Raw genomic sequence first — 15,269 nt, 5'->3', positions numbered from 1 at the left:
CTTTACGACTGACCTGCGCCTGAAAAGTCAAGTATTTAATTCAACAAACTTCTAAAACCACAAGTGGAAAAGATTGATAGAATAGAGTGATATTCCTAAGAGATCGTCTCAGGTTGCCCAGTTAATAAATTCTGATTTGAAGAAGGACCTCCTACCAGGAAATATATTCAAGGTACCCTGTATGAGGACTAGTTTAATTACATTTTTAAGTTCAGTGAGACCAAATATTTGTTGAGCATAGCCAGATATTTACATTTATGGCATTTATCTGACACTTTTATCCAAAGCGACTCACAATTATGATTGAATACAACTTGAGCAATTGAGGGCTAAGGGTCTTGCTCAGGGGCCAACAGTGGTAACTTGGCAGTGGTGGAGCTTGAACTGGCAACTGCATGATACGTGTGGACATAAATGGTAAAAGACGACACAAAAATAATATTAATCATTACCCTTTGCTTATGCCAAGTGTGTAATTAGTAAATGATGGCTGTGAAATATAACTAAACATTATTCGGCTACAAACTGACCCATCTTCTTGCTCGCTTGCCTTGTGCTCTTACTACGTGCCGTTTCAATAGGTTTTTAGACTAGCTGTTCAGTAGATGGACAGATTATGCAGGGTCATCGGGTCTCCAAAGGCCTGTTGGAAGGTGGAACAGCAATGACGCTCAGTCAGTCAAGGAATAAGCAATTTTTACACAAACCCTTTCACTCCAACGCAACTTGCTAGACAGAAGGTCTGTTGGACAGCTTTTAAGACAAATATGGAATGATACTCTGCAATAATGAAACAAGATCTACCATGTAGCTAATTCTTTATTTAGCAAATCTGACAACTTTGCCACAGTTATAGTATATAATAAAATATATATATATATATTTGGAAAGAAAAGTACACTTGGTACATTTTCTATAATGGATGCAGTTACATTGCAAGAAATATTCTGTTTGTGTTGCATTCACAAGCATGACGAAATAAAGGACTGCACCGTAAAAACGCAAACCTGTATATCAAGCGTTTCAGTATTTTTTTTTTTTCTGTCTCCACGTCTGATGTGTGAGACCTTGCACAAAACTTGAAACTTCCAGGACTTTCAATTTGAGATTCATCAGTCCCGAGAAATGTAAGGTTCCTTCTCTAGCAGCAGGAGAAAGGGTCACAGCCAGCAGCATCTGCGGCACAATCCACCAGCTTTCTCGTGTTCAGCATATTAAAGGAAAAAAAGCCATTTTGCAATAAATCGACAAAGTCATGACAAGGTGTGGGTCCTTTTCCCCCCAGGTAGTCAGCGTGCAGTAGTTTAGTTATACTAAAACTTTCCATTTTTGGCTTCAGAAAAGTACGAAACATGTCTTTCCTAGGCACCAAAGAGTAAACAAGTATTTCGAATCGCACACTTGGACCAGTTACTTGCAACACCTCCATTGTTTTGCGCGTACTGCCGCTGTGCAAAAGTTCGTGTACAAAGCTAAAAAAAAGTTTGGACATAGCTTCACCACATGAAGGTGGTCAAACTGCCTTGAACGAAAACTGTCAAGGGCCATCACACGTACAATACGGAACTCTACTAAATTCAACCCATTCTGGTGTGAAGGCTTTATTAGTGTGAGATGAACAGAACTCTTCCTACCGCCCATACATCTGTTCCAACCTCCTAAGGTAACTACTGCTCACAGGGCAAGCAAGTCTGTGTGGGTCTTGAGGTTTTTGCAATCTGCTGTGGTGTCATGGTGGAACAGGTCACCAGTAAGCCTAACAAAAAGTCTGTCATTCATTCCAGCCCATTCCCCTAATTGGCTACTTCCCTCTTTTGGACCGCCCCTTCCTGCCACCCATCCTGCCTGTACCAAGGTTGGAGGGCCCAGGTTGGGGGGGGATGGGGGCAGCAGCAATGTTGATCTGGCCCTCTTGGATCTCTTGGCGGGCGTCGGCTGGCATCTGGTTGATCTGCTGCTGTGTCTCCAGGTAGAACATGATGTCACGGAGCTGCTCCTGCAACTCGGCGATCTGGACGTCCTTCTGGGCGGCGGCTTCTTGACCCCGCCTCTCCTCATCCTGAAGCTCTGCCTGGAGCTGGACCTGATTGGCTCTCAAGCACTGGTTCATCTCCTGCTCCTCCCTCAGCTCCTGGCCGAGTTTCGCCACCTTGTTATTCAGTTGTGTGCATCTGGAGAAGAGTGAATTCGAACACAGACTGGGAGTTACAACTACTCTACTTACACGTGCACGCATGTTCGCAGACGATGAGGAAACCTTACTTCTTTTCCATGGTCTGTTTCTCTTTGGCTAATTCATTCAGTTTAAGCTCCAAGTTGTCACACTTTTCAATGGTCTCCTTGAACTTGGCTTTCATGTTGTTGATCTGAAACAAACAGTAACCCATGTCAACATCTCTGAGCTAGCTGTAAAGCTGTGAAACAGGCCTACTACACCAGGACTACAGGCTGCACACCCGCTACCCAGAAAACCACTAGCTCCTACCTCTTCTGCAGTTTCTTTTTCCATATGGACAATTTTATTTTCCCAGTAAACTCGCTGAGACTCCAGTTGGCTGGTCAGCAAATAAGAATACTAAAGAAACAAAATTAGTCTGTGGGTTTTTTTTGTTAAAGAGTTAATTTACTTTAAAAGCACTAGAGTCATCCGGACGGACATGCACGTACGCACGGACACACACACACAGACACACACAGACGCGCACACAGACGCGCACACACACAGACACACACGCGCACACGCACACGCAGACACACAGACGCAGACACACAGACACACACACACAGACACACACACACAGACACACACACCTCAAGCTGCAGCGCATCGATCTTCTCATCTTGACATGAATCTCCCTCACACTCGTACTGCACCATTTTCCCATCTGTCTTGCTGGCCACCAGCCGGTGCACGTAGTTGTCTGCTCGCGTAAGCAAGAAGCCCGAAAGGTCACATCTCCGGCCAGCGAATAAACAGGAATTGTACATGTCAACAAACCGGCAGGGCACGCGAGGCGGGTTGCCGTGGCGGGTCACTTGTATCCAGGCGCACACGCACCTCCTGCATAGTCCCAGACGCGGTGGTTGGTCAGCTGCATGGCGTAGGTGTGTTGTGTCTCCTCGAAGTGCTTGTAGGCATGGCGGCTAACGTAGCGGCCGCAGCCGATGTGGCCACAGATCAGGCAGATCCACAGGTTCTACAGGCAGAGAAGAGGGCAGGGCTGTAGAGGCACCCCGGGGGTCCCGGGGCACTCGAGTGGGGCATTTGAGTGGGGCATTCGAGTGCCAGATTTGAAAGTCTTGCTACCTCTTGCACGCCGCACTCGAAGCACTTATTCTCCTCCACTGGCTCAGGGGTCTGACAGTACCTGCACACGGGACACCTGGAAAGGCAGATCTGACTGTGAGCACTCTAAACTACTAAAGCCCCCCAAACACCAGCGGTTAGCAATTCTGTTGTACCTGCTGAAAGTGCTGGTCACGTTGTTCACTTGTCAAAAGGCCATCAGTTACAAAAACACAATGACAGATGACAGCCACCCACACACCAACACAAGGGGCAGAATTAAGAACTAACCAGCAGCCCTTTATTGAAAGTGCCACCCAGAATCAAAATGTCAACCGTGTGGAGCGTAAACAAATAACAGATGTTCAAACAGTAAACAATGCGTCATTACACAAAGCATCGTCATGAACGCGGAAAGAGAGAGAACACGAAAGACACGGAAAACCCGACACACAAAACCACAGTGAGGTGGCTACACAGCAGTCGTGACATCTGTGACCGTACACTACAGGTCTGAGGCTACGTGGCAGTGTGGCGTTGCGTGCGTGCGGGGGTCACTCACGAGGCGTCCTCCCAGCGTTGCAGACACTGGCTGTGGAAGCTGTGGTTACACAGGGTGGTCAGCACACCGTTCACAGACTCGTCCATACGCTCCAGGCACACTGTGCACTTGGGCAGTTCCGTCAGGTCCATCACGGGAAGACTGGCCCCCTGATGAGTGCAAGCGATGGCAGCCCCACATTAGGATTGCAGGCCTGCAGCCCTCAGACTGCTCCTTGAGATGCAGATGTGGCCAAAAATATTGGTACCCTTGCATTTTATTAAAGGAAAGCATCGTTCAAATCAAAAACCACTTTTACTACTACAGGTGTGTCTTTGCACTGGTACAAAACCTAAATGTTTTGAAAATAAGTTTTTGCCTACAAAGTAAAAACCATTTTGTCTACAAAGATGTTCTAATATTAGTGTGGACAAAATTACTGGTACCTTCTGAAGGTGAAAAACTATTGCATAGCAGTGATAGTTTAATCACATTCCTCTGATTGAATTAGGCATACAAGTATTGGTAATCCTATAAACACTCACACCTTAAAATGGGGAAAGTACTTGTCACACTCACAGGTGCCAATATTATTAAGACATTTAAGGCCTCGTAGGAATGTAGCCAACATTTCTCAACGTGGCCGCAAGATTAAAATTGGCCCCAGATTGAACAGATGGCTGTAGGAATCTTGCATTACTGCCTCAGACACGGGGCATATATGAAGCTGTGTATATATGAGGCACAGTGAAGATCAAGGCATTTTGGATCTGAAAGTATGGCCCAGTGTCGGAAATCTGTGCCTCGGTCGTGGGTCTGGAGTCTCCCGGCAGGAAGACACACAAGAACAAGCACCGAGATGAGTGGTGCACTCTGACGTGGCCGGCTACGAGTCCCCGTGAGCACTGGTGGAGCAGTGACAGAGATCTGGAGTAGCGTACTGAAGACGCGTGGGTGAAGCATCCAGCAGAGTGTAGAAATCTTGTTCAGGATTACATAAAACACCTGACTGCAGTCCAAAGGCTGTGCTACAAAATATTACATTTAGGGTACCAATAGTTTTGTGCATGTGATTTCTGTCCCAGTCAGTGAGAAATAATTGAGCATTGAACAATTGAGGTTTAGAAAAAGGGAAGGGTACCAATATTTTTGGCCACATTTTTTGGACAGCTAAAGATGAGGGCCATAAAATTCAGCACTTTGCGAGGAAAACGTTACAGGCAGTGACACCAACACTGTAGGCGCGGCGCTAGTCAGAAAAGCCTCTTAGGAATTAGGGATCCATTCAGAGCTGGTCTTTGTTTGTGGAGTGTCAACCTGCTGATATTTCGGACTTATCTTCTGGGCTGATGTTTAGGCTAATATATTTAATATTTTAGGCTAATATTTTGCCAGATAGCCGAAATAGTTTAAAAATCACTGACCAATCACAGAGCCAGTCAAGAGGGAAAACTGAAAGTGATACATTTCCTTCTGAAAAGGCAGCAAAAGGTCTCAGAGGAAATTCTGACAAAAGTGACAAAGAAAGGTGCCCTTAATCAACACTGTGTACACGCGTACAGATTTAGGGCAGATGTATCCTCAGAAGTAAGCGTGGTCTGTTGGCGTTTTAAACATGTACAGTAATGAAAAGGTCACCAACGCCACACTACATACCTCCTCCGACTTGATGACCTCGGCCCGCTCCACATAGACTAACTGGCACACGGCGTCCTCGATGGAGTTGAACTGCCGGCCGTTGCAGGCTGTGTAAAAGCTGTCGGCATCGGCCTGTGAGAAGACATTTTATGCACTCAGGCACACGGCACTCGAACCACTTACATCATCTACAGTCCTGACGTTTCAGCTTTTATCTAAAGTGGCATCAGCCATCAGCAAAGACTTGAAACAGGGGTGGGGGTACTGCTAACGCGTAGGGGAAGGACGACAGGTTTGGCGAAGGCCAGTAACTCCACCACAGCAGCAGGGACGGTGACTCACCTGCGTGCTGAATTTGATGAGCACCATGTACTGGTTGGGCGTCGAGTCTCGGATGATCTTCATGTGTTCCATGACGTCGTTGAAGGGTGCCACGAACTTCATGAGGTCGTGGCTCGTCATGGTCGTTGGCACGGTGAGCACGCACAGCATGGCACTCCGTCGCACCTCCTCGGTCAGCGAGGTCATCTTACTGCACCGCCACGACCGGACGTGACCGGTGGGACGGGAACACATTTGCATGAGGCGTCTGCTAAAAGGTGTTTGAACCAACAGCGTGCCGGTTCAAACCATCGGTCCTGACAGTCCTGACTTCTGCAGGCTGCGTTTTGCAGAACAGGACGTGATGTACAGTGCAGTTCATTAGTGAGTGGACCATGATCAAATTGACACAGTGTCTGAGTCTTTAGTCCAGGACATCGAATTTAAAGTTAAACTCTGAGGTTAAAGAACAGAATAACAGCTTTGATTTGAGCGTATTTAAACCTACACGGTGGAGTAAAAATATATAGGTATCACAAACCTTTACGTCCTTTGTATTTTTATACATCCTAACGAGACTCAAGATAATTGGACAATAGGATGTTCTTCCGTGTCGTGGCTGCGTTCTTGGCTGTGTTCTTGGCTAGCCGGGCTAGCCCCACGCCCTTGGCTAGCCCCACGCCCTTGGCTAGCCCCACGCCCTTGGCTAGCCCCACGCCCTTGGCTAGCCCCACGCCCTTGGCTAGCCAGGTGTGAGTTACTGATGCTGAACTGAAAGCTCAAGAGTTGACAACCATGGAATTCACATTTGGAGTCTTCTGCCGTTACCGCCTTGCAGCAGAACAATGACATGAACTCAGTACTAAAGCCCTTATGAAGGTTTTCAAGGTCACAAAGTGCAATGATCTGGATTAAACATGAAAATCACCTGCCGTGAGTCCCACTGCGCACACATTTCATTTACTGAAGAAAAGCCCCAGAAACAGGCTGGAACTGAAAATGACAGCAATACAGCTCTTACAGAGGATAACGGGGAAAAATATCAGAATACTTGCAACCGAGTATCTACTAAACATTTTATTTAAAATTCTGTTAAATTGTCTACTTATAGATTGAACTCCATGTGTCGTTTATAATTCAGTAGAGAGAGACGTATCTCAAAGGCACCAGTGTATTTGAGTGGGTGTTAAAACACAAACAGCTGACTTTGTAGTGTTCTCACTTTGTCTTGTAGAGGTGCATGATGCCATGTACGATCTCCACCGACGGGTTTCCACTGAAGAAGGAAATCTGGTCTGGAAGGTGCTTGGAGGGAGACTCCAGGCCTCTGTCTTCACCACTGTGCTCAGTCTGCACCTGCAGACCGCTGCTGCTGTCCTTACTGGGCTGGGGCACCTCCTTCTCATCAGATCCATCTATACGTGGAATTTCATTGGGATTATGCGATGGATTATAATATGGATCACAAATACATGTACTCTCCTTAATCTGCTTCTACAGACTGTTCAAAAAGACCTCATATTTTCACTCAAAACAAGGCGCAGTTCTAACCTGGTGCAAAGGTCTCAATTACCATGTCTGACATGGCTCTGCTACCAATATGTTGATGGAGGACAGCTGACTTCTCCAACTCGGTCTTGCCCACCAAAGCAGTCTTGGCAGAAGCCAGGGCTTTCTCTCTCATCTCCCCTTCTGACATGTCCTCATCTGCAGATGACCGGACAGGGAGCAGGTCGTACTGAATCTGACACAACCCTGAGCCTTACAAACACGGTATCTGCGACGTCACATCGCGTGCAAGCAGCAAAATGCTTCGTCACTTTGTGGTAAATGGACCAAATCGACCGCATCAGCACAGACAAGTCATCTGCGCAGTTGGAAAGGGGACCGTAGACCCGCAGAAACAGCGTCAGTACAGACGGGTCAGCTGCGCAGTTGGCCAGATGGTCTATGGCTACGGGTTAAGATTAGACCCAGTGTTGTGGTGATGATCTTACCGGCGCAGTACTCGAAGCCTTGTGGCATAAGAGACTGGTCTGCTATCTCCAGACGGATCACGACCAGTGACACGCTCATGTGTTAAACTGGTAGATATCTCGCCGTAACCGAACACTGGATACGCAGCGCCTACAAGCACAACAAAGCCCCAGCTATATACAGAAACCGCTGAGACAGAACGATAACGAACCAGATTACTTTACCAGCATTTGCGATAAACGTTATCGGGATTAGTAAAAAGATAGAAATGTCTACATTACTGTAGCACAGTAATTCTGTACTATATTTGAGAGAAAGCGTGACAAATAAATGTCGTTGTGGCGTGACTGTCATCGGTCACTTCCGAGTAAAGAATGAAACGCCGTACTTCTTTCAAAATAAAAGCACCAACTCCCTTATTGCGTTTCCACGCTTTTCCCAAATACCTGAGTCCGCACCCGGGACCCGTTCTGGTCTCGTCTGAGGCAAAGGCGAGGTTTTCGCTGGTTTTCTTTCACCCATCTGATTTATACGTCACTTTTTTGCACACAGTACTCAATCCAAATTCTAAAACGTGTTCTTGCTAAGTAACGTCCACCACCACCTAAAAATGCTACATTACATGCTGAGATTAGATTCATCGTGTACAGATAGTAGGCTAAGGGCACCTTACTGCCACATTCAACACAATGTGTCACAACACTTTGCTTTCTAGACTTGAAAACCTAGTTGGCATCACTGATGGAGTATTTGTGTTGTTTATATCGTATCTCATTGATAGACAACAGTTTGTCTCTACTCACAGGTTTAAATCAGGTCTGTGTAATCTCACACATGATGTTCCTCAAGGTCCAGTTCTTGGTCTGCTACTGTTTATTATTTACATGCTCCTCCTTGGTAACATTATCAGTCCTCCAGTTCCACTGTTTTGCAGACGATACAACAATTTGCATACACACTAAGCCTTCAAACATGCTGCCACAAGTTCCTCAACATGGGAGACAAAATCTTGGAAGGCTGACGATTGTTTTAAAATTAAACAATGACAAATCAGAGGCGATACTAACTGCCTCTCCAGTGACCCTTAAGAAAGTTAGGCAGCACACACTAAATGTTCCAGATTTTACCACCTCGTCCTGGTTCCTGATTTTGATGTCATTATAGTTTCCAAACAATCATTTGCCTGCCACCTTAAAAAAGTTGCTAAGACTGCTTTCTTAACATCTCTAGATTGCATTCTTCTCACTGAGCTTCTTCTCTATACATATTTAATTGATAGAGTGGATTATTGTGAGCTCTGGGCCTCCAGGTGTAGCATGTGCAGAACTCAGCTGTGAGGATTCTTGCTTGCACCAGATGATGGGAGCATATATCTTCCACACTCAACTGTTGGTTTTTAAGATTGAACATGATCAGGCACCTTTCTGCCCTCCTTCACTCGTGTTCACGTTCATGTACTCTCCAGTCTTCCTGTTTACTCTCTGTCCTGCACCATGGGAGACAGGGCCTCTAGTGTAGCAGGACCTAGACTCCAGAACACTGTGCCGTCTTCTAAAACCCACCTGTTTCTGCCTGCACTCTCAGTACTCACTCTTTGTCATTTAATTTGTCTTATTTTCATTTTAATATGCAACATTTATTTCACTGCATTCCTGTCTTATTGTGCATTGCTATCATTGTTATTGTTATATTATAATTATTTTTTTTTACCATAATTTTATGTACAGCAAACTTGGGTATCTTGAAATGGGCTTACAAATAAAAATATTATCTATCTATCTATCTATCTATCTATCTATCTATTATTTGTCAGGACAAGACTAGGGTACAAGTCAAACAACACAAAGGATTTATTGCAATCATTTTATTTATTTCGATTCTTTAGGATGGGCAAGTCTTAAAGCTGGTTAAAGAACAATTTCATAGACCCTGCACTGCAGTCACTGAACACAGTCACCTCTGTTAGTACAAGAAATTATGCTAAATCCATTCACAAGAAAAAGTACAGACAGCTCTTTGACAGCCAGGGCTTAATTTGCATGTTTATCTGATCTCATTTAAATTCCCGAGAGCGCCATTCCAGAAAGCATTTACACGAGGCCAAACACCGCCCAGGTCTCTGCAGTGACGCGGTCTTACGCATCTACCCTCTCAGTGAACTTTTCAACCCCTCTTCATTTTATACTAGTTTATGTAAGCAGTTTACTTTTGACTGGAGTATTTATTTTATGAGCTCCGAGAACAAATGCTTGAGAGATAAAACAACGTTTAATAAAGTTAATCTAAGAAATTCAACATAAGCAATACAGATAAGGCTATAGGCCTTCTCAAAAAATACTTTAATTAAATGACAAACACATACTGGTATTGTTGAGTGTGCTTTTATATCGCACATGATAATCCGACGTGTTAATGTGCTGAGTTAGTGTGAGGCTGTGCCGACAGCTTCAGTGCGTGAAGGGAAGAGGAGGGGTTTGGATGGCGGCTGGGTAGAAGAGAGGACATAGGAGGAGTTGAGCTTGTTCGAAATGCTGGTCAGGAGAAAAGAAGCTCCTCATTTTCAGTGCTCTTCACGATAGCCCACGTTTGCCAAGGCATTTGAGATTTAAAACGCAGAACTCGTTCAAAGGTGAGTTGACCACAGGCGGAGTGCGTCGTTGCTCATGTAGGCTGCTGAAACTACGCTTGAAGTTTCTTTCCTTTCCCGCATCATTGCAGCGGCGGCCACAGTCTTATCTTAGTCGTACTCTACCACCTCAACTTCCCGTTTCGCTTGGTTTATCTAAATGATTAGACCCGAAACAGCTGCCGCTGCTGAAACCTTTCCGCTATTTCATCTTGTTAGGTCTTGTATGCACAATAGCGCTAATGCAAACGTCGGCATCACTTCCAGGAACGCTGTGCGATCTTGTTGACCAAGCATGCAATGCGTTTATACTTCAGACTTCTGCAGACTTTCTAGCAGGACTGTAACTGAAAGGTACGTTGCCATGGCGCAGTACAGGACATCCAGAAAGGAACTCGTCTGGTTGAGTTGAGTGAAAAGAAATGCAGGGCGCGTGGAGTTTCTGTCGGTGATTATGGAGGGTGCAGATACGCAGGACCTTCTGCGGAACACCTGATGGATTCAGAAGATACACTTTTGCAAGTTTAAAAGTTTACTGTGGGGGAAAGCGGTCTCGGGGAGTAGGAAGTTAGATGATGGCCTCATGGTAGTTATTTGATATTATTAACCGAAGATTATTTTTAAAAACTTCATTGTTAACTGCCGTAACCGCCCTTGTTTTTGTAATGTCAAACAAATCTTAAGAGCCGTTGTTCACCGAAGCACATAACATTACTTGCATTGTGAGACTCCACAATAATTACTGTTAATTGCTGTTCCCGTGAAATAAGTCACCTTTCGCTTAGTTGATTGCGTGATGACATGACGTTGTTCATTTCTAGTTGGTCATTCAAATTGCACAACATAAGTTGGAACATGATTTAATAACATTATTCATAATACTGATTGAATATGTGATAATTGCGTACTTGTAGCTTCCACTTCCACAGAACAGATACTCCGCGAGCCTAAGGTAATACTTTCTAGCAAGAATCGTGTGAAAAATTGTACATTGTAGGTGGAGATGGTCAGAAAGCAGATGTAATTCCTGAAAAATATTTAACTAAAGCACTCTCTAAATCTCTTAAAGAAATATAGGAGAATGATCAAACTTGTCTAAAACCTGTTTTTTGCTTCTATCACAACGGGAAACACTGATGGATGTTTGGGGTTATTACTGTTGTTCTTTACTCTCTAGCCACAAGATCAAACAAACCAAAAAAAATCTATTTGGTATATACAATATATCTCACTTTCGCCTCAACGGGCCCAATGCCGAATTGTCCTCAGATCATATCCTTGGTAATATGGTCGTGGAGGGATGCGCTCAGCATCCAGCGAGCCATGCGCATCTGCACGGCGTGAAGGCACCGCTCAGCCACTCTCATCGCTGGCCAGCATTCTGAGCCATGGCGTACAACGGACCTGACCACAGCCTGGTAGATTTTTGATTTCAGGCGCTTGGAAATTCTCTTATCACACAGTAGGCCGGTAACTTCCTTCCACCGCAGCCAGGTCGCGCTGACTCTCGCCCATACCTCGCCGGCGATGCCGCCGTCGTTCTACAAGACGGAGCCAAGGTGCCAAAACGTGCCGGTTTTCTTTAACTTGTCGCCGTCGTTGAGCTGCTGGCTCAGACGGTTGCTCCAGGCTTGTGCCTGGTGCTGCAGCTCCTCTCGGGTGGTGACTGCAAGCGCGAGGTCGTCGGCGTAAAGCGGCGTCCAGGCGTCCCTGCAGGTTCTGCGTTACGGTGACCATGAGGAGAATGAGCAGCTGTGGTGACAGTGCAGCGCCCTGGACAATGCCGCTGTTGGACGTCCCAGCTGTGCACCTCCAACTGCTGGCATTCAAATAAAGCAATTTAGTCCAGCCGACGAGGCTCGCTGTGTTCGTGGGGTGCATACCTAAAAAGCTGATGGGATACGTGATCAAAGGCTTTCTCTACGTTCAGAAAGGCGGCATGTGGTGGCTTGTTTTTCTCGTGGTGCCTATCAACTGGTGGGCTGCGAAGATTGCTTCGGTTGTTCCACAGCCTTTCACGAAGCTGCACTGGTTGACGCTGATCTGGACGATGTCGCGGAAGTGTCGGTTGTGGATTCATTTGAAAATTTTCATGGTGTGCGAGAGCAGGCGTATTGGCCGGTAGTTGGAACATGCCACTGGGTTCCCCCTATTCTTGAAGATTGGTGTGGTGATGCTCGTAGACCAGTCCATCAGTGGTTGGCTGGCAGTGACCACGGCATTGAAGAACACGGTCAGCCAAGCTGCCGCCTCGGTGCGCAGATCCTTGAGCTTGCTGGCAGGTCATCCGGGCTCGGGCCTTCCGGTCCTTTATATTTCCAATAGTCACAGTCACCTCCTCAGTTACCATCGGAGGCACTGGTCCAGAGCAGGAAAGACCTTCCAGAATTGGCAGATGTGAGAATTCGATGTTTGAGATCTCATCAAAGTGTTCGCGCCACCTGCTCAGGATTTCCTTCTTATCCTTCACGCCCATGTAGTGCTCATGTTGTTGTGTTTTATTTATATTTTTTTATATATATATATATATATATAACATGACATCTATAGTAATTTTACACAGACACTACATGATGTTCATTTTTCAATGTCTCTCACAGATGAGTGACCAAGACATCCCTGAAAAGGTATCGGAGAGCGAACCAGAGATGAGGAAGGAAAATGGGACGCTGTCATTCTCCGAGTTCTCCTCATCTGTGCGAGCCATGGTTCGAATTCGTCAGAAGTACCAGGCGATAAAAAAGAGACGCCTGGAGATTTCGTCTGCAAAAGTTCCTTTCTGCACCTCTGCACGTTCCACTAGCCCCAAGGTCTTCACGTTTGATGGGGTTGCAGATGGCAGTTCCATCGTGTCGGGCAAGAAGAAGAAAAAGAAGAAGGCTCGTATCCTCTTTCCCAGCGGAAACCGCCGAGTCGTGCCCACCAAGGAGCACAGCCGTGCCAAGAGCTGTCTGGTCCTGTTGTGTGTCATCGTCTTTTTGCAGGTTTACAATGCCATTGAGAACCTGGATGACCATGTACTTAAATACGATCTGGAGGGACTTGAGAAAACCATCAAAAGGGAGGTTTTTGGACAGCAGGAGGCAAGTGAGGGTCTCTTGGGACATTTAAGAGATTACTTGTCGACCTATGTCCACAGTAAACCTTTGGTGTTGTCTCTGTTGGGCCCCAGCGGTGTGGGGAAGAGCCATCTGGGGAGGCTCCTGGCCCAGCACTTCCGCTCTGTGGTGGGTGAGCAGCTAGTCCTGCAGTATTATGTTCTCCACCACTGTCCCACACAAGGAGACCATCCTCTCTGCACCCAGACCCTGACCACCCACGTCTCTGAAATGGTCACTCTGGCTGAGGAGGAAGAGAAGATCCCCGTTTTCATCTTCGATGAAATGGAGCACATGCCCATTGAGCTGCTGGACACCATGCTTGGCCTCGTCACCAAACGAGACAGCAATGAATACCTGAATGCCATCTATATCCTCATCAGCAACCTGGAGCAGGGCGAGATCACGAAGTTCATCCTGCAGAACTCCTCGAGCATCACTGCTTCAGCTCGAGGGCGCTTCAGCAAGCAACTGAGTCCTCTGCTGCTCGGCCACCTGAAGAAGCACCATGCGCTGTGGCTGGAGGCCGAGCTGCTGCCTCTTACGCTCCTAGAGAAAAGCCACGTCATGGAATGCTTTATTGACGAGATGTCCAGGGAAGGATTCTACCCCGACCGCTCCCATGTAGAAAGACTAACAGAGGAGCTGTCATACTATGCTGTGGGCGATCGACAGTTTTCACGCACTGGATGCAAACAGGTGGTTGCCAAGGTGAATCTTCTGTGAAACCAGAGTGGAAGATTATTAAAGTGGTGTTGGATTGAGGTTTGTTGAGAAGGAAATACTTGAGGAATACACCAGTCAGCAAGGCCAGGGCTGCAGGATGATACTGACACGGTCCCTGGTTATTGCCACATTTTTCAAGGGAAAAACTTTCTTAAAGTTGAATGTGTTAAAAACATTTTATGAAATCTTATTACACCATTTTATTTTTTTTTTACATTTTAAAGTGGAACATGTCATTTCACATCTTTTCAAGCACACAGTGTTTTTTGTTTACTTGTTATCTGTAAATGGTAAACTTTGCATGAACGCAGATGCATATTGGAGCATGATGGCCAAGTGCAAATAGGGAGGACTGTTAATAGTGCACACATTTCCCATACACAGAAAACACAAGAATGAAATTGCACCGCAGCCAACCCACCGTGTCCTCAGGAGGTTTTGGGAGAGCAATGGCTAAAGGATTTTTGTGAGATACTCAAGATGCTAGAAGTAAAGTTGAAAAGACTACTTGAGCTGATTTTTTTATATACCCTTTATTTATACATTTTGAAGGATGTCTGTTTTAGAACTGAAATCACTGCAGTGGTGTTCCTCAGATTTTCACCCTGTTGGATTATCTCTCTGAACTTGAACTTTTGCAATATGCTGGTACGTTTCTTACAAATTCAAATCACTCTAAACTCTTCTCAGCATTTCTTTCTATTTCTGATTATCAGTTCATGTAAGGTTCTCTTTAACTATCATTGATGCTTTGTTCTAAAAACCCCTCCTCTGATTCTTCTGTACTGAATCCAAAGACAGACACCAAAATTAGAAAGCTGGTCAGAGCAATTGGTTACAGCTTCAGCAAACTTATATGCAAGTGAGCTATAAACAGGAACTTTTATAGTACTTTAATACACTTTATCACCACCCATAGACCTGCTAGATATTGGGGTAAGTGGTATATTCCAAAAATGTTTAACCAATAAAACGTGACATCCTGTTCTTATTTCTTCATATTTCATCTTTAATCTAAATAGATGCGAGTGTTACCAGGCAGGACAGGACATTGCC

General features: G+C 45.6%; 2 protein-coding genes across 3 annotated transcripts; one reads left to right on the top strand and one right to left on the bottom strand.

Annotated features, from left to right (window-relative positions):
• Positions 1-801: 801 nt before the first annotated feature.
• On the bottom strand, positions 802-8,138 carry brap (BRCA1 associated protein). Its single transcript, XM_027032278.2, has 12 exons — positions 7,784-8,138; positions 7,338-7,493; positions 7,009-7,201; positions 5,808-5,997; positions 5,484-5,597; positions 3,849-3,997; positions 3,308-3,383; positions 3,059-3,197; positions 2,812-2,921; positions 2,486-2,575; positions 2,263-2,366; positions 802-2,171 (listed from the first exon to the last, which is right to left on the bottom strand). The coding sequence occupies exons 1-12, from the start codon at positions 7,860-7,862 to the stop codon at positions 1,802-1,804; spliced, it is 1,770 nt and encodes a 589-aa protein (XP_026888079.2). The 5' UTR covers positions 7,863-8,138; the 3' UTR covers positions 802-1,801.
• A 1,950-nt stretch (positions 8,139-10,088) lies between these two features.
• Positions 10,089-15,235, top strand: tor4aa (torsin family 4, member Aa). Of its 2 annotated transcripts, none has more exons than XM_027032265.2 (2): positions 10,089-10,392; positions 12,990-15,235. In XM_027032265.2, exon 2 carries the CDS (start codon positions 12,990-12,992, stop codon positions 14,211-14,213), a length of 1,224 nt encoding a protein of 407 aa, XP_026888066.2. In that variant the 5' UTR covers positions 10,089-10,392; the 3' UTR covers positions 14,214-15,235. The 2 variants fall into 2 exon arrangements, with proteins under 2 accessions (XP_026888066.2, XP_026888067.2); XM_027032266.2 differs by lacking the exon at positions 10,089-10,392 and adding an exon at positions 10,431-10,743.
• Positions 15,236-15,269: the final 34 nt, after the last annotated feature.

The sequence above is a fragment of the Electrophorus electricus genome, chromosome 17 (genome assembly GCF_013358815.1).
Source record: "Electrophorus electricus isolate fEleEle1 chromosome 17, fEleEle1.pri, whole genome shotgun sequence".
NCBI lineage: Eukaryota > Metazoa > Chordata > Actinopteri > Gymnotiformes > Gymnotidae > Electrophorus > Electrophorus electricus.
Note: the sequence above shows the minus strand (reverse complement) of the source record. Positions and strands in the feature narration are given on the sequence as shown.